Below are 24174 nucleotides of genomic sequence, written 5' to 3' on the forward strand. Positions count from 1 at the left end.
TTGACTTTGAACTTCATAATTCTAATTTATCCATCATTTTCTATCTGTGTAATTAACCACTACAAGAACTACATGATCACTTCTTTGGAAAGTTGCATGAACTAAACTATAGTAAAAATGTTATTTACATATCCACAACACATATAGCAATCAGTGATTGCCAATCACTAATAGTACTAGGAAATAAGATGAACAAAAAAAAAAAACTCAGTTTTAAAATCAGTGCAAGGCAATTAAGTGGTGAGAATTGGAGGCAGTAATTTAGACTTGGATCCAAGAACTTTAGCCTTTGTGTCTAGGAAGAATTCTATCCCAGGTAGCACTTTGACCTCTCCTGTTTTTAGTGATATGAATGGGATAACTGAGCAAATGGCCTAGCAAGTCATGGTCCAATGTCTCACTAGAGTAGAGGTCCCAATACTTTCTGGCAATTTGGTTCACTCTTTGGACACATTCCACACTTTCTGGATGGAGAAAGGAGTTATCTAGGATGCCTAAGTGCTCGTACCAGTGATCCACTGATATAGTTGAAACCGAGATCACTGTTAAATGAAAGAAATATCATTTGGTCTTTCTCAATTTCGAGGTCATAAGACAAAAAGGCCAATCTTTGATGAAGCCAAAATTTATATAAAATGGACTACATATTGATTGGAAAAGGCTTACCAAGTTCCTTAATGATTGTATTAATGTGAATATCTACTCAAAAAACATAGAAGTATTTTTCATGGTTAATACAATATGGTTGGCATGGTGCATCAGTGTATGCTTGGACTTGGCAACTAAATCTAGAAGATATATATGAACCAGTCTGGTAGAATAATATATGCTTATCTGGTTTTTGAGTATCCGATAGAAATTAAATGTTTTTGTTGTTTTAATGATAGTTAGCCATATCATCATCAATTTAATAACAAGTAATGCTCTTAATTTTTACAAGTTCTAAGAAATCCAACTGAAATCCTATGAGAAATATGGTAGTGTACAGAATAAATGAAGAATGTGTGGACACCTCAATAACTACTCTTCATAATAAAAAAATCTCTATGGAAATTCAGCAAAAATGATAATATGATGAGGTTAATTAACTTCTTAAATGCAGAAAAAACACGAATGTTTCTCTTACAGTTCTTGCAGATTAGTAAGATTTCCAAAATCAACTGGTAGAACTCCACTTAGATTAAGACGCTTCAGCTGACTGTCATAGCAAATAAAGAAAAAAGCAGAAAAAATTGAGACAAAGAGAATAAGAAACTGAATGCAATAAGAATCAGCATACACAGAGACTACCAGTTTAATTAACTTTTCAAATTTGATTTAAATCTATTGAAGCTTTATGATGGTGGGTGAGATTAGGAACTTCAAACTAATTACCTTATTTGTTTCTCCAACAGTAGACTGAGGATTCTTATGAATAGGATTGTCCCACCAGGCTTCAATACTCTTAAGATTTACTCAAACAACCAGTCAGTGGGAAATTCAACTGATCTACAGATACAAATAACAGTCTCGAAAGAGGAAGACTCCACAGGCAGCCGATCTATTGTAAGTCAAGACCATAATCAGAAGAGAAATGAGAACAGAATATTTGAATTAGAACTACTATGGAAGCATTCTTTAAAAAAAAAAAAAGAGGCTTGAATTTAAAAGACCCTGTAAGAAGGTCAGGTAGAAAAAAAGGCTAATAGAGTTATAAAATTATGTATCTTGTTTGTAGGGGCTTGTAAATCTTCATAAAACAGTTACAAGATTGAAGATACACAATGTAAATGCCTAAGACACATTTGAAATTTAGATTTATGAGATAGATTATTTAAGGGCATATTAATCACTCAATTGAAGCACCTATACTGTCTACAGTGAGAAGCAGAAGAGACTGGTCAGTTTCACTTCACTATTGCAAGTTGTTTTTTCTTGTTGGACTTGATCATGGTATTAATTGTGCCAGGCATATATTCCAGCCCTCAATGTACGCCATGGCCAATGCTTCTATTTCTAAGGAAACGAATTCTTGCAACAATCATACTCTCTCTAAGCATATAGAAAATTAGAGACACAAGAAAATAGCATGGAAGCTTTTTATTTTTTATTTTTAGAAACAACCACACATAAGGGAGAGGAAAAGAGGTTCAAAAAATGAAAGTTGATTGAAGAAGACTTTGAATAAAAAGAAAACGCATAGATTGTATTTAAGATTCCAAAGCTGCTACTATCGCAATATGCTTTCTACCTTCACCGTGTCAAATGTATTTTAAAAGTCATTCATTTCATCTCCATGATATAGTCCAAACTACAAGATTAACATTAACATAAATCATAAAATACCATGCTCTCTAGATATATAATAAAAGACTGATGTACACATTTATTTCTCTCTCCTTTCTTTTATCTAAGTGGGGTCGTCTGCTTATACTAATCCCTTGAGTGTACCACGTGCTACCTTTTTATTCCACATGTCTAGCAGCCCTGTTCATTCTTTCTTTTTATGCAGCTCATATCCCTTATTGAAAACCCTAAAAAAAAGGTAAAGCTAAAGCTATCTTTGTCTCTACCTTCATGTTCCTTGCTTTGTCTTCGGTCTTTCACTTTCAGCATTCATGAATCACAAAGCTAACCATGATCGATACTACTCTCTTTCATGGATTCCATATCACCATAATCTATTAAAACACAATTGAGAACAACCAGGAATTCCCAACACTGCAAAAGGGTACACTACTAATGACAAAGACATGAACTTTAAACAACCAATAGCAAGTAATCAAGAAACTAAGAATTGGGTAAGCAAAGATACACAAATTAAACCAAGTAATCCAGAATTTTCTCAACTGGGTAACCAAAGAAACACAATTTAAAGCAAGTAACCAAGAAACTAAGAATTGGGTAACCAAAGAAACACAATTTAAAGCAAGTAATCAAGAAACTAAGAATTGGGTAACCAAAGAAACACAATTTAAAGCAAGTAACCAAGAAACTAAGAATTGGGCAACCAAAGAAACAAAAGTTAAAGCAAGAAATTAAGAATTCTCTCAACTGGGTAAGCAAAAAACCAAAAACCAAGAAACAAAAATGAAAATCAAGAAAATAGAGACCTGGTAGTGCTGAAGGGTTTATATAGGGGTTTAGACTTTGGAGGTGAGTGCTAAAGGGTTTGATTGAGTTAATTTTCGGGGTTTATATAGGGGTTTAGACTTTAGAGGGAGTGCTGAAGGGTTTTTGGTGTGATCCGCTGGGTAGGTTGTGGGCAAACAAGGCGTTGAAGGTCTATTTGGTCTTGCCACGCAGTTTCGTGTTGTCAGTTGGCGCGAGTTGGGAGCGTTAGAGGGAAAAGTGAAAAAATTTAGAGGGAAAGGGGAGTTTTGTTCCGAGGGAGTTGGGAGTGTTAGAGGGAAAAGTGAAAAAAAATTTGAGGGAAAGGGGATTTGGTCTTAATGGCTCTTTGTAGTGTTTTATTTGGGACTACACTGCACGTAGTGAATGTCCCACCTACGCTAGTGCATGCACTAGTTTACTTTGTATGACTATATTTGGCATTTAATAAAAGATTTCTACCGTTTTGAGCTCAAAAAAAGTTTTATAAGAAATTGTGTGTTATAAGAATTTTTTTTTTATTAATTTAAATTTTAGAATATATGTAGCGGCATGTGGTTTGAAGCTTATAAGGTTTAAAGTTTAAACAATTAGTATAATTTTTTATAATAAACAAGAATAAATAGGGAGTATGTATATGAAATACATAGGTTAATTAATGAAATAAATTAGATATAATTCATAAATGGAATAGCTCCCCAAAATTAGATAATAAAAAAGATTATATGTCATATGTTAAAAGAACAATATGAAAATTTTCCACAGTGAGCTATATCAAATACTATAAAAGGCATTGTCCCCTATTATAAAAGGCTCAAAATTTTATAAAATTATATATGTGCATGTGTATATGTATGTGTGTATGTATATATGTGTAGGTGTGTGCGTGTATATATAATGCATGTTTAATTAGGTTGTTGAAGTTTATCGATCATAATCATTTTCATATTATATTGTGAACATTTTTTAGTACCATTAATGCATTTTTCCTTTTCATTTCTATCAAGACTTCCAAAATACAAGACCAATAGCAACCTAACCCAATTGAAACCCAAAAATGTTTCAAAAAAATGTTACAAATGTGTTAAATCACCAATTATAGATTAATCTCTCTCTCTCTCTCTCTCTCTCTCTCTCTCTCAAAAACAAGTAATAAAATTAAAAATTAGATTACAATTTTACTTAACTATACATTGTCACATATCCAAAATAAAGTATATTTTTTTAATTGACATATATTTTTATTTCTTTTTACTAAAATTTATGGTTCAACTATGATATTAAATTCTCTATATGAAATTAACATTAGTTAAGTTCGTATTATTCTTCAAATTAAGTATTTAATATTGTATCAAATTAACCTTGATTTGATCAGTATTAAATAAATTTATTTAATTAATATTTACATATAAAATGCTTCACATTAATTTTCATCTTAAGCCCCAAATTATGTTGAGCCGCCTTTGCGCCCCTATACCTATCCCCTAGGGGAAAACTTTGACTACATTGACCAAAAAATCCAATATACATCCTTTAAAATTTTGTTTAAAATCCATTTTTTTCCCTTGATTTTTGAAAAATCTCTTTTAACGACAACATACTAGTAGGCATCCCAGGGATCATACATAAGAGTGACCAAGGTAGCCCTCACACATTCAGATTTTTATTATATCTCAACATTAACCCTCGCTAGTCATGGGTTTTTTAAAAAGAATTTAAAGTAAGGACATTTTCCCCCTCTAAAATCAAAACCATTTATATCTAAGCACGTGTATTATTCTAAATGCATGTGTAGGGGTTTTGGGCCCGGAAGGCCCATGCAGGCCCACTTAATTAGAACCCAAAATAAGGCCCAAGGCCCATTGGAACAATTCGCTATGGCACACGTAGGGGGAGTTAACCCCAAACCTTATCATAGTAAGCCCAACCCTAAGGCCGGGGTGAGGTAGAGGGACACCACCCTGAGGGAGTTTTAGGTGGTATGCCTAAATATTGACGAGCAATGAGGGAAGTGAGCATAGGGCACGAACATGGCAAGGTTGGTGACCAAGGGCTTGTAGTGTCATTGAGGAAGTTCACCGCTGAGGACTCTTTGATGTCTGGAACAAGTACCAAGGGAATCCTCTAAAGACGTGAGGATCCCTTAGGATTCTGATGAATGTGGGAGTATGTGTGAAGTGAGAAAAATAATGATGATTACCTCACTAACAATAGACTATAAGAGGAAGAGGTGGGTAAAAGATCAGGGTTGGGAAAACATTATGAGAAAGGGGATATAGAGGGAGTATACTAGGAAACACAGGGGGAAGGGAAAACACGGCAAGGGAGGTGTATTAAGGCCAAGAGAAGGCAAACCAGGCGAAGCTCGGAGCCCAATTGGTAGGATTGTGACAAAGCCCACATACAAATTAATTGGGGGCCCAAATACCATCGTTTAAGTAGGATCTAGTGCTCACAGCATGTATGAGATCATGGGGCATATGTCCTCAAGATTGGGCAAGTGTCTTGTTTAATCTATGTTGCGCACATTTTAAAGGGACAATCAAAATTAGGTCTTGAATATGGTCAAGCCCGTAGTGATGAGCAGTCGAGCTTATTCATGGAAGAGTTGGATATACTATTCAACCTAAACATCATTGAAAACTCCCTTATCTATATATTTTTCTTGTCGACATAATTTTTTAATTTTGTAGCAACCACAATTGTATATAGCAATTTTGAATTTATTTTCCCTAAAAAAAACAATATTGGATTTTATTTCTCATTAAAAATGGGTATTTAATAAATTCTTTTGGGCTTTTAAAAAATGAATTCTCCTTTAAGTGGGCCAGGCCCAAATGAAAGCCTAATCCTGCAAAACTACAACGTCCATTGCCCAAGCGTTTCGCTAGAGAAAACATAGAATGCAAAAACAGTGTGTTTTCCTTCTTCTTCTCTAAACCAAAGAGAAACCCTAAAATCACAGCTCTGAAATCCAATGGAATATAGATTCAGCTGAATAAGATACAGAATTTTCTTCAGAATCTAAATTCCAAAAATTTACCCTTTATAGTTTATTTGCTTAATTCTCAGTTGGGTTTTGTTATAGGCATTTGCGTGGTTTGAATTGTGAAGAAAGAAATAAGTCATCGTAAAATGGGAGACACTGAGAACGGTGAAAAGGCAAGGAAAATGGTTTTTGTAACCGTGGGAACAACTTTATTTGATGCTGTTGTAAGAGCAGTGGATAGTTGGGAAGTTAAGCAAGAGTTGTTGAAAAGAGGGTATACCAATCTTGTCATTCAGATGGGTCGTGGATCCTATACACCCACGAAGGTATTGTATGTGTTGTTGAAACATTGTTTCTTTAGTTTGAAATTGAGTGAGATAAATGCATGTTAATCTTGAAGATTTTTTTCAGATTGTTTCCATATGTTATGCTCTGTCACAAAATTTTTTTATTGAAAATTTGAGATTTATATATAAATTTCAGGATACCTGTTGAGACTTTAGACCCAAAAAGGGTGACTAACACCCTATGATGTATGGGTACGGATACGAGTATAGGTACGGGTATGGGAATACAACTTTTTTTTTGAAAAACTTAGGGTACGATACGATACACTAGGGATACGTGTATTAATAATTTTTTAAAATATTTTTAAGCATTTATTTTATATATTGTTAAACATATATCAATGTAAAAGCAATAATGGGTAATAAAGTGAATCCATGGCCATTAAATGATGTTTAGAATACAAACCAAGATCAAAAGAGTAAATAATAGATAACTAGGTAAGTGTTTAACATTGAAACCAATACATAAAACATATAAATAAAAATTCTTACAACTTTCGGCTATCTCTCACTATCGGGGGTTAGTTTAGAACAATATCCAAGTCATATCACAGGTGTATCCTAGATGTATTGTTAATTTTTTTTAAAATGATTGGGTATGTATCTTAGAGGTATATGGTATGATACCGGTACAATATGTATCGGATACAGGTATGTGAACAAATATGGAGTATCCGTGCATCCTAGCTAACACTTGTAATCACCAGAGATGGGAAGGGGCTACAAATAATTATAAAAACGAGTATACTGTAAGGTGATTTAGCATTAAAGAATTAAATTTTGAATTCAACTTGGAAAAAATAAATTCAAGAAGAAGAAGAAGAAGAAGAAGAAAAAGAAACATATTAACAATAATTTGAGTTCTTGCTGAAGTTGGCTTATTCTCTTCTTGTAAGAACAAGGTGGTGGTTGCTTTAAGTACTTGTTTTCTTTGAGTACAAAAAGAAAGAAGATCGTTACAAGTTTGGAAAGATATGGTGGATAAATGGGAGCATAAATGAAATACATGTCATAAATTCTCTCACTCTCTCTCTAACCATTATTTGTTAATATTTTCATAGAAACTAATGTTCTAGCGTATGAATTATGTGTGTAGGAGATAAGTTCGACAAATAAGGATAACAGAAATAAGTCTAAAATTTTCTCCACTACATGTTTTGTACCAATGGCCAAGTACAGATATGAAATGGTATATTATATTATCATCAAATAGTTTTACATTTTATTGTTTATTTACATAGTTTAATAACTTTACCAATGTTTTTTTTTTTTTCCTTTTAAATATTGTAGTATCTTGAGATGGGCTCTGAGCCTAGCCCCATTGATTGCTTTAAAAAATTTCACACAAAGAAGGATGGCAAAGAATGGGCAACTGATCATGCTAAGACATTATATGTATGCAACTTATACCAAAATTTTAATTTTGTTATCAACTTTAGTTTTTTTGTTGTTTTGATTATCCACGTGGTTTTTATTTATGTGTAGGGAAAAATGGATGCCATAAAGGCCAAAGCTGTTTCTGAAGGTACTAAGACAAATGATTATTAGATCTTTCGCGAAGTGGTTGGTGAACCAAGTCATGGTCGTATTCTTGGCATGGGAATAGGTATTAAGGCAAAGGATGTGTACGGCTTGACTTCATCTGGTAAAGGATGTAGCAAACGTTGCAGAGAGGATTTTACAAAAGAAAAAGAAGATTTGGAGGCACATCTTAGAGAGGAAATGGATTCCAAACTTGCAAAAGTTGTGGAGAAGTTTAAAGAGAAGTTTGCACAAAGTTGTAGTCGATGGGCATACCACAACAATCTAACATAGATCCAGCTACCACAGTACAATCTCAAACTTCTGCTTTTGCCTCTTGGATCTTCTACAACTTTCTATTGGTTTGTTGTGGTTTACAGCTTGCAGCTATTATAATATTATATTATTTTATATTTAGTTTTGATAAATGATAATAGGACTATGATACTATCTACTGTTTTGACAGTTGTGTAAAGGTTTTGTATTTAATTTTGTATATCATATGTGTTTTGTGGTTTACGTTTTTCACAATTGTTATATTATTTTAATTTATATTTAATTTTGATAGTGGTTCAAGTAATCAATTAAGTTATTATTACTGTTAAACTAGTCCATACATGTTTATTGGCTTTATTGCTTTAAGTAGTTTTTTTTTTTTTTGGTGCAAAACAATAGTCACATTTTTGGGAACATGCAAACCATATTGTCCTTTTTATTTGGGGTTTGAGTCTTATTGTAAGTATGTGGGTTACAGTTTAGGAAAAATCACGCGTGCAGTACTAATAATTGTTTTTTTTTTCCCCTGGGTACAAAATAGTAACATTTATAAGAAACAAAACTTTGTTATTTCTTCCATGTATGGTTTCATTGAAGCTCATGTTTTGCCTGGACCATATATGTTTACATTGATTGCTTCTTGTTTTGTTTCTACTAGTAAAACCACAGCTCTGAACCGTTGTCTTCATGCACTGTTAAGGGTCTCTCCCTGATGTTCATGAAGTGCCTTGGTGTTTTTTTTTCTCTTGCAAGACCATCATAGAAGCATCCTTGTTTGATAATTTGGCCTATCCTATCTTTTAGTTTTAGGACAAAATTATTGCTGACAATAATTTATAGCATTGGCCAAGGTTTGCATTGGGTGAACCTATTGTAACCAGTGGCTAGGTTTGGACTTGAAGTTTCACTTTTGTTAACTTCAAGGGCCAAGATATATCCATTCTGACTTTAAGCTTTGGATTGTGTGGAGGGCCTTGTTGGCTGTTGCACATAAATCTGGAATTGTTATATTATCTTAGTTTATATTTAATTTTGATAGTGGTTTAAGTAATCAAATTAAGTTATTGTTATTGTTAAATTAAAAAAAAAAAAAAGGTATTACTGTTGTTTATGATATATTATTATATGATTAGATTTGATATGGTATATGTTTACTTATTTATTGAAGCATTGATACAATTACAAATTCACTTTAATTGTTTCATTTTAACTAATGTTTAATTTTATTTTTTATTTTTTATTTTTTAAGATGGTACTAGCAGAGATGAAGAGGACAACTCAAACAATAACATAGAGGTTGAAAACAGCTTGGAGGGTGACTCAATGGAAGACTAATATAGATCTTGTCATAATTCTAGTTGTTTAAGTTTAAAACAAGGTTTAATTCCAGTATTTATTTGTATATTTTATATTTTAAAGTTTGAACTTACATGAATTTTTATGTTTCGATGGATCAATTTTTAGTAATTATTGGACTATTGTATCAATTTTTAGTAATTATTGTACTATTGTAACATGATAGTTAAACAAAAATGATATAAAATAAATTATAAATAAATAAATAATAAAATATTTCAAAAATTATATAAAATATTATCACCAATGACATAAAAATTTGGTCATAAATAACTTTATAGTGATGACAAAGTCCCTCGCAATATAAAGTCACTATTATTCCTAACTAATTGCGAGGGGGTTAAAATCCTTTACAAATAAATTTTAGCGCCGACATTATTTGTCTTGTCGTTAATTTGAAATTTGCAAATAACTAATTGCGAGGGTATAAATGTCCTCACAAATAGTTATTAATGATGATTGCTTCCCCTCGCTAAAAATAAGTTGCGAGGGGTTAAAAAGTCCTCACAAATAAATTTTAGCAATGCCATTATTGCGAGGGTATAAATGCCCTCACAAATAATTATTAACGACGATTGCATCCCCTTGCTATAAATAAGTTGCGAGGGGTTAAAAGCCCTCACAAATAAATTTTAGCGATGCCATTATTGTGAGGGTATAAAGGTCCTCATAAATAGTTGTCAACGACGACTGCTTTCTCTCGCTAAAAATAAGTTGCGATGGGTTAAAAGCCCTCACAAATAAATTTTAGCAACGCCATTATTTGTCACTAAAAAGTATGTAGTCAATTTAGAATTCGCAAATAACTAATTGCGAGGGTATAAAGGTCCTCACAAATAGTTATTAACGACGACTGTTTTCCCTCGCTAAAAATAAGTCGTCGACTTTTCTTGTTGTTTGGTAATATATTTGTGAGAGCGAATTTGTTTAGTAGTGACGGTGGATTGCCCTCGTAAATTATTTATTTGCGAATGTATGGTCGCAAAATCTCTTTTAGTGACAAGTGCAAACACGACGGCCTTCGAGGGCCATATGCCCTCGCTAATAACCTTTTGCGACGATATTTGAATTTTTGCGAGGGAATATGGCGCTCGCTAGTAGACTCTTTTCTTGTAGTGTCTAAAGCTCAGGCCTTGTTTTGATTTTTTTTTTTAATTACTCATCACTCCTCACTCAATTTCCGTCATCACTTCTCACTCAATTTCCATCACTTATCACTCATCACTCAATACCCCACCACCCATTTGGCCCCATCACTCACTTGTCATCGATCAATATTTTCCACACTGTTTGTGGGCCCATGCCTGTCACTTGGTCAAAGCAAAGCTATTTTGTTACCCGCCTAATCTTGTTCATCCCCATTTTTTCTCTTTTCTCATTTTCCCTTCCCCCTTCAACCCTGTCATTCTCCCAAAGCACAAACCCGAACCCATAAAAATTTCTTAAGCTCCTTCGCCTCGTCAGGACCGTCACCAGTGAACAACACCCATCGCTCTGACGTGTACAGCGGCGCAATCTCCTTCGTCGTGACCCAGCGGCGCCGACGAGCATAAAGAAACGTGACCCATTTCCCCATTTTGTCATTAGTGGCGACGCCACGTTGACGGCAGGGTGTTCCCAGGAACAGTTTGACCCAAAAATAAAATATTATATATATATATATATAATAATTTAAATTTATTTATTTATTTACCCTTTAAAAAAAAAAAGAACACCCCCAAACAAAATCAAGAACACCCTCAAATAAATAAATAAATAAAATTATCTGTTCTACTTTAAAAAAAAAAGCCCAAAAATTTTTTAAACTAAAATCTAAAAAAAAAAAAATGTAACAGAGCAAGCCCACTGCCCAAAGCCCAACATCAATCCCAAACCCAACCTAAAGAAAAAAACAACATATTTCAAGCCCAACAAATGGTAGCAAACCCACGGGCCACGGATTCATAAAAAAAAAAAAAAAAAAAACCCAAACCTAACCTAACTTCACTGCCAAAAAGCAAAAATCCCTCTGCTCCAAGGCGGGAACAACGTTCTCTTTCCCTCCAAATATATATATTTTTTCTTTTTCTCTAAAACCTTTTTTATTCTCCAAAATCAGAATTTTCAATTTCGTCGCCAATTCCCAAATTCCTCTTCCAATACCCTAATTCCCCAAAACCAAAAACCAAACCTACATCTACATTACATGGACAAATCGGACGACAAAGACGAGCCCTTGACGGAGCTCAGCCCCGGCGATCTCCGGCCACCGGAGGATCTGCGGCGATGTGTTCGCCGCAGATTGGTCCAGTCCACGCTCTTCCCACAAAAACCGCAAGAGTGCGAAGAGAACGGCGATCACAAGGTTCAGAAGGACTGTTCGGAAGATGAGGACGAGGATTTCGGTGGGAGCAGTCAAAGCAAGAAGAAGAGGAAGCCTAAAGGAAAGTCAATGCTGCGAGCTTCCAAGAAGGTTCAGGTGAATCTTGGTTGTTTATTGCTGAATTGTTAATGTGCATTGAATTTGAATTATCTGATTGAAAATTTAGGATAAGAAAGTAGCTAATTCTCAAGTATTTGTTTTTTATAGCAGGTGAAGGAGAAGCGAGCAGTGAATACTACGCCCAAGAAAACAATGGCTGATTCGATAGAGTGTCAAGCTGCATCCCCGCCAGTTCCGGATTTGCGGTTGGAGGCAAAGATGTCAGCTCAGGTCAGTCACCATGCTCAATTCGATTGCCGGGTTCGGCTCATATTGCTAGATTTTGGTAATTGGATATGCTTATGTTTGTCATTGTGGTTATTGCTTACTCATACTATGAATAAATAACGATTTTGGTATCAAAAAAATTACAAAAAAAAAGAGGAATAAGCTGAAATTAGTTATGGTAGCTCAAGTTGTACTTCTTTGGTTTTGTGCTGATTTTGGGATATTTGGTTAAATGAAAACTTTTAGCTTGAATATTGAAAGTGATTGTATCTTGGGTTTGTTTGCTTCATGTTTATCACCCGTAGTATTCAGTGTGTAGCTCTAAGTGTTTTTCTTTTGTGTATGATCAGGAAAATTCACGGATGTTTGCAGGAAAGCAAATTCATCCTTTTTTCTCATCATGGAAAGCAGGAAAGAAAAACCAAGAGGCTACTGAAGTGGAGGGTAGTTGTTGCTTTGTTGATTTGGGGGATAAAAGTATTACTTGCGGCCCAATTCATGTATTTGAAACAACTCAAGTATGGTACTTCAAAGTTAGCTTTCCGTATGAATTGAAAAAATGTATTTAATTTCCGAATTTTAATGTCTTTATTTACCTTCCTCACCTAAGGTGAAACCTAAATTCTCTGTTATGCAGGATGAGGCAGCGTCTCTTGATTGGAGAAACTGGAAATTTTGTGATGACACCTTTATCAATACCAATCATAGTTTAGAAAACACATCATCATCAATTTTTGAAAGCTCTGCTGGGTCCTTACATATTGATAAGCTTCCCATCTTTTTACATCCTTGGGATGCATCAACTGTACTGAATGAAGCGTCTTTGGATCAGTGTCCTAAGCAACTAGAACATGCACCTGAAGTGGTATGTACTGCATCATTTATCTGAATACGTCACCAATTCCTTCTTTCAATTCCCCCCCAGCCCCCTCCCCCCTCCCTTTTTGAATTGTTTTAGTTTCTCTACATGTAATGATTTTTGAGTCATTATATATGAATTACTCTCAGGACTATGAGGTGGAGGAAGTTGGTTTATTTTCTGGGCATGCTAGCTGTCTTAGGAAGTCAGATATTCTGCAGCAAAGTAGATTTCTTCGGGAAAGGTTAACTTTAATGTTCAAAATCTCCATGGTGTTTATATATGGATAATCTTCCTTTACTTATCGATGTTTTTCCTGTTCACATTTAAATTTATAATTTACACGACTCATAACGTTTAAGTCAGACAATTTTGTCTTTATACCCCCCCCCCCCTTCCCTTTTTTACAACCACATATAATACTTTGCAAGTATATTTCCAGTATTTACTCTACCACTTCAAAGAGGCATGATAATTCAATGTTTACTTGTCATTTGGTTGTCTTTGAGGATTTTATTCTTCCTTCTTCCCTTACTGTATATGTAAACTTTAGTGTCAATTCTCACCTTCTTGGTTCAACTTACCATGGCATTAAGATTTTATCATTCTGGTGGAGAAAGAAGAAAAGAAACCACTGAAACAACTTTTCCTTAGATTGCTGTCTTTGCTCTAACTACTCCTTATTAAAATGGTCTTTTATAAATCTTTTCTGCCAAAGCTAAAGGCTGAAGGAACCTTTGAAACTGCCAAAAATATTAGCACAATTGTGCTATCTTTAAAAATGTTTGTAGATAACTGTTATTAGCCTTTGTACGTGGTGATATGGTAGCAAATGTCCTGTTAAATTTATATAAGCTCTTGTACTGGTGCAATTTTGAATAACACATCCTTGATGAAGTCATATCATTGTAGAAAATTACAACATGAATGCATGACATGATTGCAATTTTTTTTTCTTTAACCGTCTTTGGACCCATACTGTCTTGGTGGTAAACAATTTTGTTGAAATATCAAACATGGATGCATTTGTCAAACCATCACATAAGTTAATCATACTTAGTCACTTCTAAATAAAAAAAGTTAATTACACTTAGTTCCCAATTCAATTATTTTTGTGTATAATATCAGACAAGCATTTCAGCCACTTTTCCCATATCCCCTTTCTTTCACCGAGTTATAACTATACTGTTTGTGACACTTATCACTAGTTTTTAAATCATTTATGCATGATTCTCAGTTGGAATACTAGATATTGATATCTCTTTCATTTATGCTGATATTGCAGTATGATGTCATACTATGCACGTCCTGATAATCAGCTTGAGAATAGCTTATGGACATATAAATATAAACCAAAGAAGGCTACTGAGGTCAGATATGTTGTTTTAGTCTCTTCTTTGCATTGATGTTGTGTGTTTCAATTATTTATTTACCTAAGTAGATTGACACCTTTTCCCCTTTGTCCTGTTTCTCATTGGAGATGATGTACATTTACTTTTCATAATTCTGTTATTCTGGTGTCCTGCAGGTATGTGGTAATGATGAATCTGTCAAGTTTTTGAGTGATTGGCTACATATGTGGCATGAAAGAGGTTTCCAAATCAGCAAAGTTCGAACTGATGGTGATCAATGTGACATACAAGATGATGATTATAGGTGTTCTGATTCAGATGACATAGATGAAGAGCCTGGTCTAAAGAACGTTCTCTTAGTTACAGGACCAGTTGGGGTATATCCAAATATATATTTTTTTAATTGCACCTTCTGTTTGTTTTAATTTAAGTTTGGATTGTTTCTGGTTTCTGTACTTGAAGTTGTGGTGTTGTTATTACTTGCTTGGAGAACATTTCCTTCATCATATCTCAACATGCATTCAAAATGATAGTGATTTTGGCCATCTTTCGGTAAATTCTTTCAGGAATATTGCTTTGAAGACTAATAACACTTTTTCCTTGTTTGAGGTTCATTTATTGGTAATCCTATTTTCTTTCCTAGTTTAGTTTACTTTTTAATTCTAAAAAATGGTGTCTGCCTATACTAAGCCCAGATAAAGGTGGAGGCTGGGTTGACATCCAGTGGAATAAAATTTATCATATCCTATGGACATAGTATTGATATACACGGTAGCTATAATAAAAAAACATGTCATGCATACAAATAGGCTGCTCCAGTCTTGGAACTTTGCAGGATAATAAAGAATGTTTGCTTATGTAGTTGGTTTTTTCATAAAACATTAAATTTCAATCCAAGTTTTTTTTTTTCAGGTGGTAGGATTTTTAGGAGACAAATTTTGATAGGTAGCGAGTTTCTCTCCTAAACAAAATTCTTAAATGGGGTGGGCAGGATGCTATAAGTCTATAACCATAGAACCCAATGCTGCTGTGTGGGAAAAGGTGTTAGAAAAATGTTTAAAGAATGAGGGGTTATATCAGTGGTACTAATGTTCTTTTAACTTGCTTTGTCACAATAGTCCGCAGTATAATTCTACTGACCTAGCAGGTTTGACAATCATGATGTTCAATTGGGCCTGCATCTTAATCTCTTTACTGTTTTTGGGGATCTCGGTAACTCTTTGTCATAAAAGAAGTTTAACTTGGAGATATAATTACTCATTTTCAATTAATGTTTAATAATTTTGACATCCATTGATTTATAAAATAAAAATAAAAATGAGACCTATTGATTAGAGGAGTTTGTCTTTGATGGAAGCCAAAATGTGTGTCGATCTGTTTTCTTCTTTTTAGGAATCATTGGAAGGAAATCTATTCTAGAATTTCTAACCGATTTTCCTTGGAGGTGCATGTAGTTGAGTAGAAAATCAAACTTTGGTAATTAAGTTAGTGTGCACTATCCTGCCTATAGGGAAAGGATCTCCTCCAATGCAATCCTCCAATTCCCTCCCAATTTTAGCCTGGTTTGAGACACACGGCATTTATTTGATTTTAAATGCTACATGTCTTACACCTAAATAAAAATAGGAGGATTCAATGGGAGGGGATCTTATCCCACAGATAAGAGGTTTTGTACAATGCTTGTGCCAATATACTTTACTGTTAGATTTGGCACTTTGTTGGCCTTTTCTCATCAGTTTTTGTCTGCTTTATGTTGGGGTAATATGTTTAAATTCCTTCATTGTTAAGTGAAATCTGTTAATGAAAATTGAAACTTATTCATTTATTTTCCATATGGCATAAATGTTCTCAAACTCAATGTTTTCTTAGCAAATGCTTTTGGTTCATACTGGCAGTTAAAAGGTTTGTTTCTTGTGTTGCAGTGTGGGAAATCTGCAGCTATCTATGCTTGTGCGCAGGAGCAAGGGTTTGAGATTTTGGAGGTATCACCTGAAATTGCACAATTTTGTTGTTGAACTGTATTGAGCATTCCAGATTTGATGGTTTCACCAATTGATTTTATGTATCCTAATATGCATATAATCATGAATAGGAAGCTCAAGATGCTGGGATGCATGGTTAAAAGTTAATATAGCCATGGGATTTTGTGCACTGGGTATGGCATAATGCATTTTGTGGTGCACTGTGCAATATTTTGGATTCTGCACATTTTGTGTTGGTCAGTCTTGGGGTGGATTTTGACGCCAACCTGAAATTGGGTTGAATATATCCTAACCAATGCCAGACCAAAGCACTTATTAAGTTGATAGGCAGGTTTCACATGAGTTGGTTAGAAACAGTTGGGTTGGTTGGATTCAGAGATTGGCTGCAAGTTATTACTTATTACTTGAATCAATTAATTATAGGATTGGTTGAAACTGCTTTTTAACGGTTAAACTCAACAAATTCTTTTTGGTTTGGGATTTTCAGACATCATCTTTAGATTCTTGAAAATATATCAACATGGTGTTGGTAGGTTGCAGAAACTGTGCTCAAAGATGCTTGCCATTGAATCCAATATGCAATAAATTTAAGCTCTAGTTTCCCCTCTAAATGACTGACTACCCCCCTGATTTTTGTGTATGAGCACAAAGCACAAAAAATTTCAGTTAGTCATTTTGGAGTTATTGTGTTATCAGTAGAAGTGTTTCTATTCACTACAGCAGTGCTATAAGAAATAGTTTGTTTTGCCTTATTCCCAAGGACCTGAACTTCAGCTACAAGTCTGCTACAGACAGAAAGCAGAATTGTCTTCTTCGTTGCTGTTTGATATAATTAGGGGTATATCCCACTACTGCTATCAACAATTTGAACCATTTTAACTTACTGTTAAAAGTCAATTCAATAACTTCTTGTATAGTTTAACATTATGGAAATAGCCTTTCAAGTGAAAGTTAAATGTGTCTTATCTGTTGCTTTGTTAGCTAAGTGCATCAGACTGTCGCAGTGGAGCTCTAGTGAAGCAGAGGTTTGGGGAGGCTTTAGAATCACGTTGGCTCAAAAGGTTTATCAATTTATCTTTAGCACTAGTGGCTGCGTTTTTAATCTCTCAAATTTATTGTGCTGGGTAATTGTATCTGACTATACTTTCCAATTGTGCGGTCTTTTTTATTTCCAATGACACTTTCTTCTATGTTTCATTGTTTCATGTGTTCGTTGTATATTGCATTTAATATGAGATAAATAATTCATTAAGGATGACAATGTAGAGGGTGCAGTAGAAAATTAAAAATGGGGAGAAAAAGGGAACCTGGGCCTCAAAGTAATATAAATGTATGATAAAGCAGGACTAGTACTTGTGAGGATCTGGCTTCAGAAAATTCTTTTCAGCCACTTTTTAAATGCACTTTAGAATGGGATAAATTTGCCAGATCATCACTATATGATTTATTTATGACTTCCGCTTGGAGGGGTTGTAAATATTTACAGGGTAAATTGCATTTTTAGTCCCTCAAATATAGGTTTGATTTTGGTCCTTCAACTTCAAATTTTAAAATGTAATAATTTAGTCCCTTTGTCTATTTTCTGTCCATTTATTACTTGCATTTTTGGTCCCTTATGGGGTTGGTTTGATTTTAGTTCCTGAGGTTGGTTTTTTAGATATCAGCTCGGTTCGATTTTGGTTCCTTAAAAAGAAAAATAAATGTATGGACTAAATTGTTACTTTTAAAAATTTGAAGGAAAAAATTGAACATTCTAAAATTGAGGGACCAAAATCAAACTGACCCCATATTTGAGGGACTAAAAAAACAAATTACATTTTTTTTAATAATTTAATCTTGGAGTGCTAATGATAATTGAACATATACATACAACACACACACACACACATTAAAAAAATTCTCTCTTCTGCAACTAAGATCATCCTTCCACTTTACTTTAAATGACTAAATATGGGAATCTATTTACAATTTGTTCTTGGAGTGCTAAAGATAATTGCACATTTTTTAGGTAAATTGCACTGACACCCTCGAGGCATAGTGAAATTAGACTCATTCCCCTAAATGATCAAAATAATTGACAGTCTACCCCCTTCTGAATTACTTTGGGGTGGAGTGTCATTTCTTGAAATTTGGGTATAGTAGTCTAATTTCGCTATACCTCCTCGTAGGCGTCAGTGTAATTTACATCATTTTAATTTTCTTTTTCTTCTATGACTAGACCATAGACCATTTTTCTATGTCACTTCAAATGACTAAATATGGGAATCTGCTTTAGAATTATTACTTGTTATCATTGTAGAGCATGAAGGATTTGTTCTGTCATGAGCATAAACTTAGAAGGGGAACATTCTGCATAAAAGTGTACTTGTTACCAAATGCCAGACTTGATGAATTGAGAGAATTAGTCATTTGTAGTGCTATGATACTTTGGAATGTATCAAATTTGTTTCTAGAACAATTTTTTTTATTTTTATTTTTTATAGATTTTACTGTCTTATTTTTCAGCTAATGAGTGCATCCTCTTTAAAAGACCATGATGTAAGCAAAATCTTGCTTGCTAGTAGGAATCTTGTAATATCGCACATATTTCAGCCGTAGCCCGTTGTTTTTAATGAATTATAACAAAATGATCAGAAATTAAACATTATTCCTTGAGTAATACTGTGATCATCTATCCTATTATGATATGGTATATATTTTTTCAGGTCATTGGGACATCCTGTGGAATCACAGAACAATCATATTGTGATGTCTCCCCAATCTCTGCCCAATGGTAGAGCATCACAAGAGTTTGAAAATGAGGTGGTAGAAGTGATACCCTTATCAGATGAGGAAGCTCCTCATGATGGCATTGGAGCCTCAGCAAAATTTATCTGCAAGGAGAATGGAACTGCACATAATCAAAGTGAAGTTAAGCCTTTGATTCTCTTTGAGGATGTGGATATCACTTTTCTTGAAGACCGTGGCTTTCTTGCTGCTATACAACAAATTGCTGAAACAGCAAAGGGACCCATGATATTGACCAGCAATAGTAAGAGGACTTGCTGATCGAGAGTCTCATTATTGACTGTAATATTGTTGGTTTTAACTTATCAAAAATATTTTTGGTTTTAACTTAATTTCTTTGTTTTTATTCTTATTCTGGTAAAATGCAGGTAACAACCCTGTCCTGCCAGACAGTTTGGACAGGCTACAGGTGGGTTTCACATTGCCATCATTAAAAGAGCTGCTTTGCCATATATGTATGGTATGTGCTTCCTGTGCCTTCCCCTCTTCTCTCAGCTTTCCCATTGTGGATTTTTGTGTTCCTTGCAGTTTATTTTGTTTTCCAACTGTAGGTTTGTGCTGCAGAAGGAGCCAATGTCCAACCTCATTTACTGGAGCGATTAGTTGGGTCTTGTGATGGAGATATTCGGAAAATCATTATGCATCTTCAGTTCTGGTGCCAGGGTAGAAGATTTAGAAAAGGTGTTTTGCACAATACATTTGCATGCTTGCTTAGCATCTGTATGCATGTTATTATTGTTTACAGTGTCATTTTTGTTGTTGATATTGTTACTCGCAACTCCTTTTATTATATTGCCATTATTGCTATTAAGTCTACACATTTTTGATTTGGGAATTGGTTCCCTGATCAGTCAAATACAACTCTTTTAGATTCTCAGGGAATACAATATGCAGCCTTGCAGGATGCAGCTAGTATTTGAGTGAATTGCAGTCAATCAGCCTGTGAAATACAGCACACCATCTGCATTTTGGGGGTCTCACATGTCATCATTGACTGCATTTATAAAATAATTTTAGTAAATATGCAGCTTACGTGTGGTGGTCACCTATACAGATGTTGCTAAAGCTAACAGAAACTGCTTAATTAATTAAGAATTAAGCATCTGAGTGAAATTATGACAACTCTATATATATTTTGTATTGATTTTGTTAGAATTATGGTTAAGTGATTAAATTCACAATTTTCTAATAGCTTAAGCTTTTGGGACAATTAGTAATTTATCAGATTTCATTTGGAGAATGTATATATGCCTTAAGATAATTTGGGAAATTACTGATAGGAATGAATTTTTTCTCATATGTTAATGTTCATGCTCAGCACATGGATTCGAGCCTTTACTTGAAATTTTTATTTGCATGCACTGCATTTTATAATAAATTACCTTTTGTCCCAAAACCAAAAGCTTAAGCTATTAGGAAAAGGTGAATTTAATCATGCAAAATAATTCTAGCATTTTCAAACCTTTTGTTCCAGCTTGAAGAGATAATTTTAACATAATCCTTTTGACTGTCCAGATAGAAAAGAGAAGAGAACATATGGTTCATTGATATTTGATATTGATGCTGGCCATCAGTTACTACCTAAGATTATTCCCTGGGAATTTCCTTCTCAGTTATCTGAGCTAATTGAGAAGGAGATCACCAATTCATTATCCATGATGGAAGAAAATTCTACTTCAATGGAGGTTGTTGAGGAAGAACTTGACAAAATGGAAATGCAGAAAGGTTTGGATACACATGATAATGAAACAGAAAGTATAGAGGCCAAGAAGTTAGCAATGTTGAACAGGAATGGCTCTGTTGAAGACTGCATTGAATTCACAGCTCAATTTGATGAATTATCCAATTCTTCAGGCCCCCCTGTCGCTTTCTCTCGGCGAAATGTTCGAAGGAAACTGGATGCAGTACTGTCTTCTGATTCTGAAGATGAGATTTTAAGTAATGGGTATTCTATAGTTTTTGATAAAGATGCTAACAATGAACCATCCCAAGGAGTCAACAATAGCTTTCCCTTTTCTTGTCCATTAACTGAAAATTGCTTAAGCCCATTAACCAACAAGCTACTCTGTGGAGCAGAGAATTTGGAAGAAACTTGTTATCAACATTCAGAAAGACCTGATATGCAAATTGATGAGACTTGCAAATCTTTTGATGTATCATTTGTGCCAGAATCATCATTTGTTCCTGAAACTATGATAGGTGATGTAACAGAGCTGTTATCTAGAAGTGGTCATGTTGCTGATTCCTTAGAAGTTTCTGTGAGCAATGAGTGGATCCAGACCCTGTTCCCAGATGAAGCAGAGAATTGTGATAAACCTTTACTTAGATTACAGAAACATTCAGATATGCTAAGAAATAAATGTGATGTAAATCCTGAAATCCTTCACGGAGAGGAGGTGGAAGATTCCCAAAATGAAAGTGTTGAGGCTACAAGAGGTTATCAAGTAATGGATGAGTGCAGTCGCATGGATTTTGATAGAAGGTCCAAATTTGTAGAGAAGCCTAGGCCGTTGATGGTGACTGATTTAGTACAAGACACATGGATAAAGCTTCGTGGCTGTCGCACTGATCTAAGGCAATACATCGTCTTGGAACGACAAGATGCAATTCAAAGTATTAAACTTGCTCATGGTATGAGCAATCTAATCTCAGAAGTTGACCTGTTGCTATCTAACTGCCAAATGGTAGCAAGTGTAAGTATCCTTAAAAAAAAATATAAAATCCCTATTCTTTTGTTATTCATGTGTATTTTATTATGATAGTCAAGTGTTTTTGCAGGATTCATTGGAACCATCTTTGGACCCTTCTGAGGGATCAGATGCATTCAGCTGGTGTGATGAGCAAATACAGATGACATCTGCAATTGCACAACATGGTTTTTGCTTTTATGCAAAAGATATAGCTGCTGTAGGATCAAAGATGGGCTGTGAGAGCAGTGTTGATATAGCCTCAGAGATGTTGGGTTCCACAACTCATACAATGGCATTGGGTAAATTAATTGGACAGGAAATGAGAACAAGTAGTACATTATTTGGGGCAAGGAGTTCAGAAATGAGTCCACCTAAAAGTGATTTGTCGAGAAGGTATTGACCTCAAATCCCTTGTTATGGTGATGTTGTACGCATTATTTAAATGACATCCATGTATATTGGTATACAATGATATGTTAATAATATTGTATCCTGAAGCTTTTGCAAGTTTTCAATATTAGTTGACATCCTAACACTAAACGGATGTTAGCACTGAAATATTTATTTTTTGGGTGGGAATCCTCACACTATCCTATGTCTACTTTGAAACTTCTGTTGTGGCAGGGGCACAGATTCACTTAACATTTATTGTTCTTTTTTCTTTCCTTAAGAAAAAAAGTGTAATCTTCTACTTGAGAGATGGATGAGGTGGGACTTTCCAGTCTTTACTCTGTTATAACCCAATTTGCATTGCTAATTTCTTGCAAGGTGGTAGTCACATAGTCAATTTTTGGTTTCATTTCTGTAAAAGTGAGGAGAATTAAGACAATTAATTATGAATTTTGTGAACATGACCACCCATCGAATACAATGAACTATTCCTCAAACAAGTGTGAGAAGTGCAAATGTAAGGTTTGAACATGGTCTAGTGTGAGTTACATGTTCCGAAGCAAATCTTTTGTGCATGTTCTCAATTGGTATTTAACTCATTCAAAATAAAAGTTGTCTTAGAAGTGGCAGTTTTAGCAATCTGCTTTTAACTCATTATCCTGGGTCTTGGTATGCATTTTTTTGTTGATATAACCATTTTCTTTGGTGGCTGTAATGCAGTGGAATCAATTCAAGTCCTTTTGATATAATCCAGTCCATGATTCCTGCAAGATCATACTTGATGGTGAGAGATGTGGCATTATATGAGTATATTTCTTCATTGTGCCACATTTCAAGATCAGAAACTTCCCGTTTATCAGGAGGCACTCACAAGACCAAAAGACGGAGGTATGCGCTTAAAATGTTGAATATGGCGTTCTTGTAGCATAACAATTTGTGGCACGTCTCTTGCAATAGTTGCTCAATATGTTTCAATGCAGGGGACGGGCTGCTCGACACTACTTGAGTACTGGTTCATTGATGTTGTCTCCGGAAGACATATTGTTGCTGGATCAATATAACTTGTACGGGAGTTTTTCATCCCAGTTAGTTGATGCTAGTTCGAGATAGAACTTTGCTACTTGGAAAACTAACAAAGTAGATGCAATAACCCTTACATTGATACCATGATATGCTACTCGGGCCCTATAGGAGAACCTATTGAAGAATGTGACATTAAGATCGAGGTTGACTGGCATATGGTTCCGTTCACTCTAAAGGAAATCTTTAGAGTGACCAGCAGCTTCATGATATGGTATTATGTTGGTCCGTGTCTTCGGTCATAGCCCAGCAGTAGATAATACGAACGATGCCCGATGAATGGGGTATCCTGGAGTAGCTAGCTTGAGCCAATAATTTATTCCATTTTTTTATTGTAGAGTTTTAGTGGTTCTCTTTTGTTAATTATTATAATATCTAGCGCAAAGTCATTTACATAACAAAGTATTTGACACCAAATATTCGGAACTGGTTGTCAGAGACACAGAGCACTCAAATGTAATATACCCCTGTTCATACAGCTTATTCTTCTCAAGTACTGCTTGTATGACTAAAATGATGTTATTGGAAATACGTAGTTTTGGCAGCAAGCTTTACTCTTTGTTAGTCATATAAAAGTTGTTCAATAAGACAAGTTACCCATATTAAGTGCTAGATAAGTGTTGTCTATTAAGACAATTCATCAATCCATTTTTATTAGTTCTCTAATCGTTGTGTTAGATAAGTACAGTCTATTATCACACGTCACTCATAATATTAGGTGTTACAAGATTTTAAATAAAGATGGACGATAAAGCTAATATCAAAA

General features: G+C 34.5%; 1 protein-coding gene and 2 long non-coding RNA genes across 9 annotated transcripts; 2 read left to right on the forward strand and 1 right to left on the reverse strand.

The window, feature by feature from the left end:
* On the reverse strand, positions 1–3408 carry LOC112025161 (uncharacterized). 2 transcript variants are annotated; one of them, XR_010625695.1, is made up of 4 exons: positions 3093–3408; positions 1375–1540; positions 1127–1198; positions 1–542 (listed from the first exon to the last, which is right to left on the reverse strand). It is a non-coding gene; the product is annotated as an uncharacterized LOC112025161 (long non-coding RNA). The 2 variants fall into 2 exon arrangements; XR_002884229.2 differs by having other exon boundaries at positions 2553–3408.
* Positions 3409–7529: 4121 nt separating this feature from the next.
* Positions 7530–8418, forward strand: LOC136064049 (uncharacterized). 2 transcript variants are annotated; one of them, XR_010625694.1, is made up of 3 exons: positions 7530–7615; positions 7717–7821; positions 7912–8418. It is a non-coding gene; the product is annotated as an uncharacterized LOC136064049 (long non-coding RNA). The 2 variants fall into 2 exon arrangements; XR_010625693.1 differs by lacking the exon at positions 7912–8418 and having other exon boundaries at positions 7717–7822.
* Positions 8419–11534: 3116 nt separating this feature from the next.
* Positions 11535–23956, forward strand: LOC112025178 (uncharacterized). Of its 5 annotated transcripts, none has more exons than XM_065765197.1 (16): positions 11541–12031; positions 12149–12271; positions 12619–12786; positions 12906–13133; positions 13277–13371; positions 14413–14497; positions 14656–14856; positions 16402–16461; positions 17443–17522; positions 19167–19492; positions 19617–19708; positions 19800–19929; positions 20764–21941; positions 22027–22331; positions 23049–23216; positions 23309–23956. In XM_065765197.1, exons 1-16 carry the CDS (start codon positions 11765–11767, stop codon positions 23436–23438), a joined length of 3636 nt encoding a protein of 1211 aa, XP_065621269.1. In that variant the 5' UTR covers positions 11541–11764; the 3' UTR covers positions 23439–23956. The 5 variants fall into 5 exon arrangements, with proteins under 5 accessions (XP_065621271.1, XP_065621269.1, XP_065621270.1 ...); XM_065765198.1 differs by having other exon boundaries at positions 12152–12271; XM_024057845.2 differs by having other exon boundaries at positions 11542–12037.
* The last annotated feature ends 218 nt before the right edge of the window (positions 23957–24174 follow it).

The sequence above is a fragment of the Quercus suber genome, unplaced genomic scaffold (assembly GCF_002906115.3).
Source record: "Quercus suber isolate HL8 unplaced genomic scaffold, Cork oak 2.0 scaffold_615, whole genome shotgun sequence".
NCBI lineage: Eukaryota > Viridiplantae > Streptophyta > Magnoliopsida > Fagales > Fagaceae > Quercus > Quercus suber.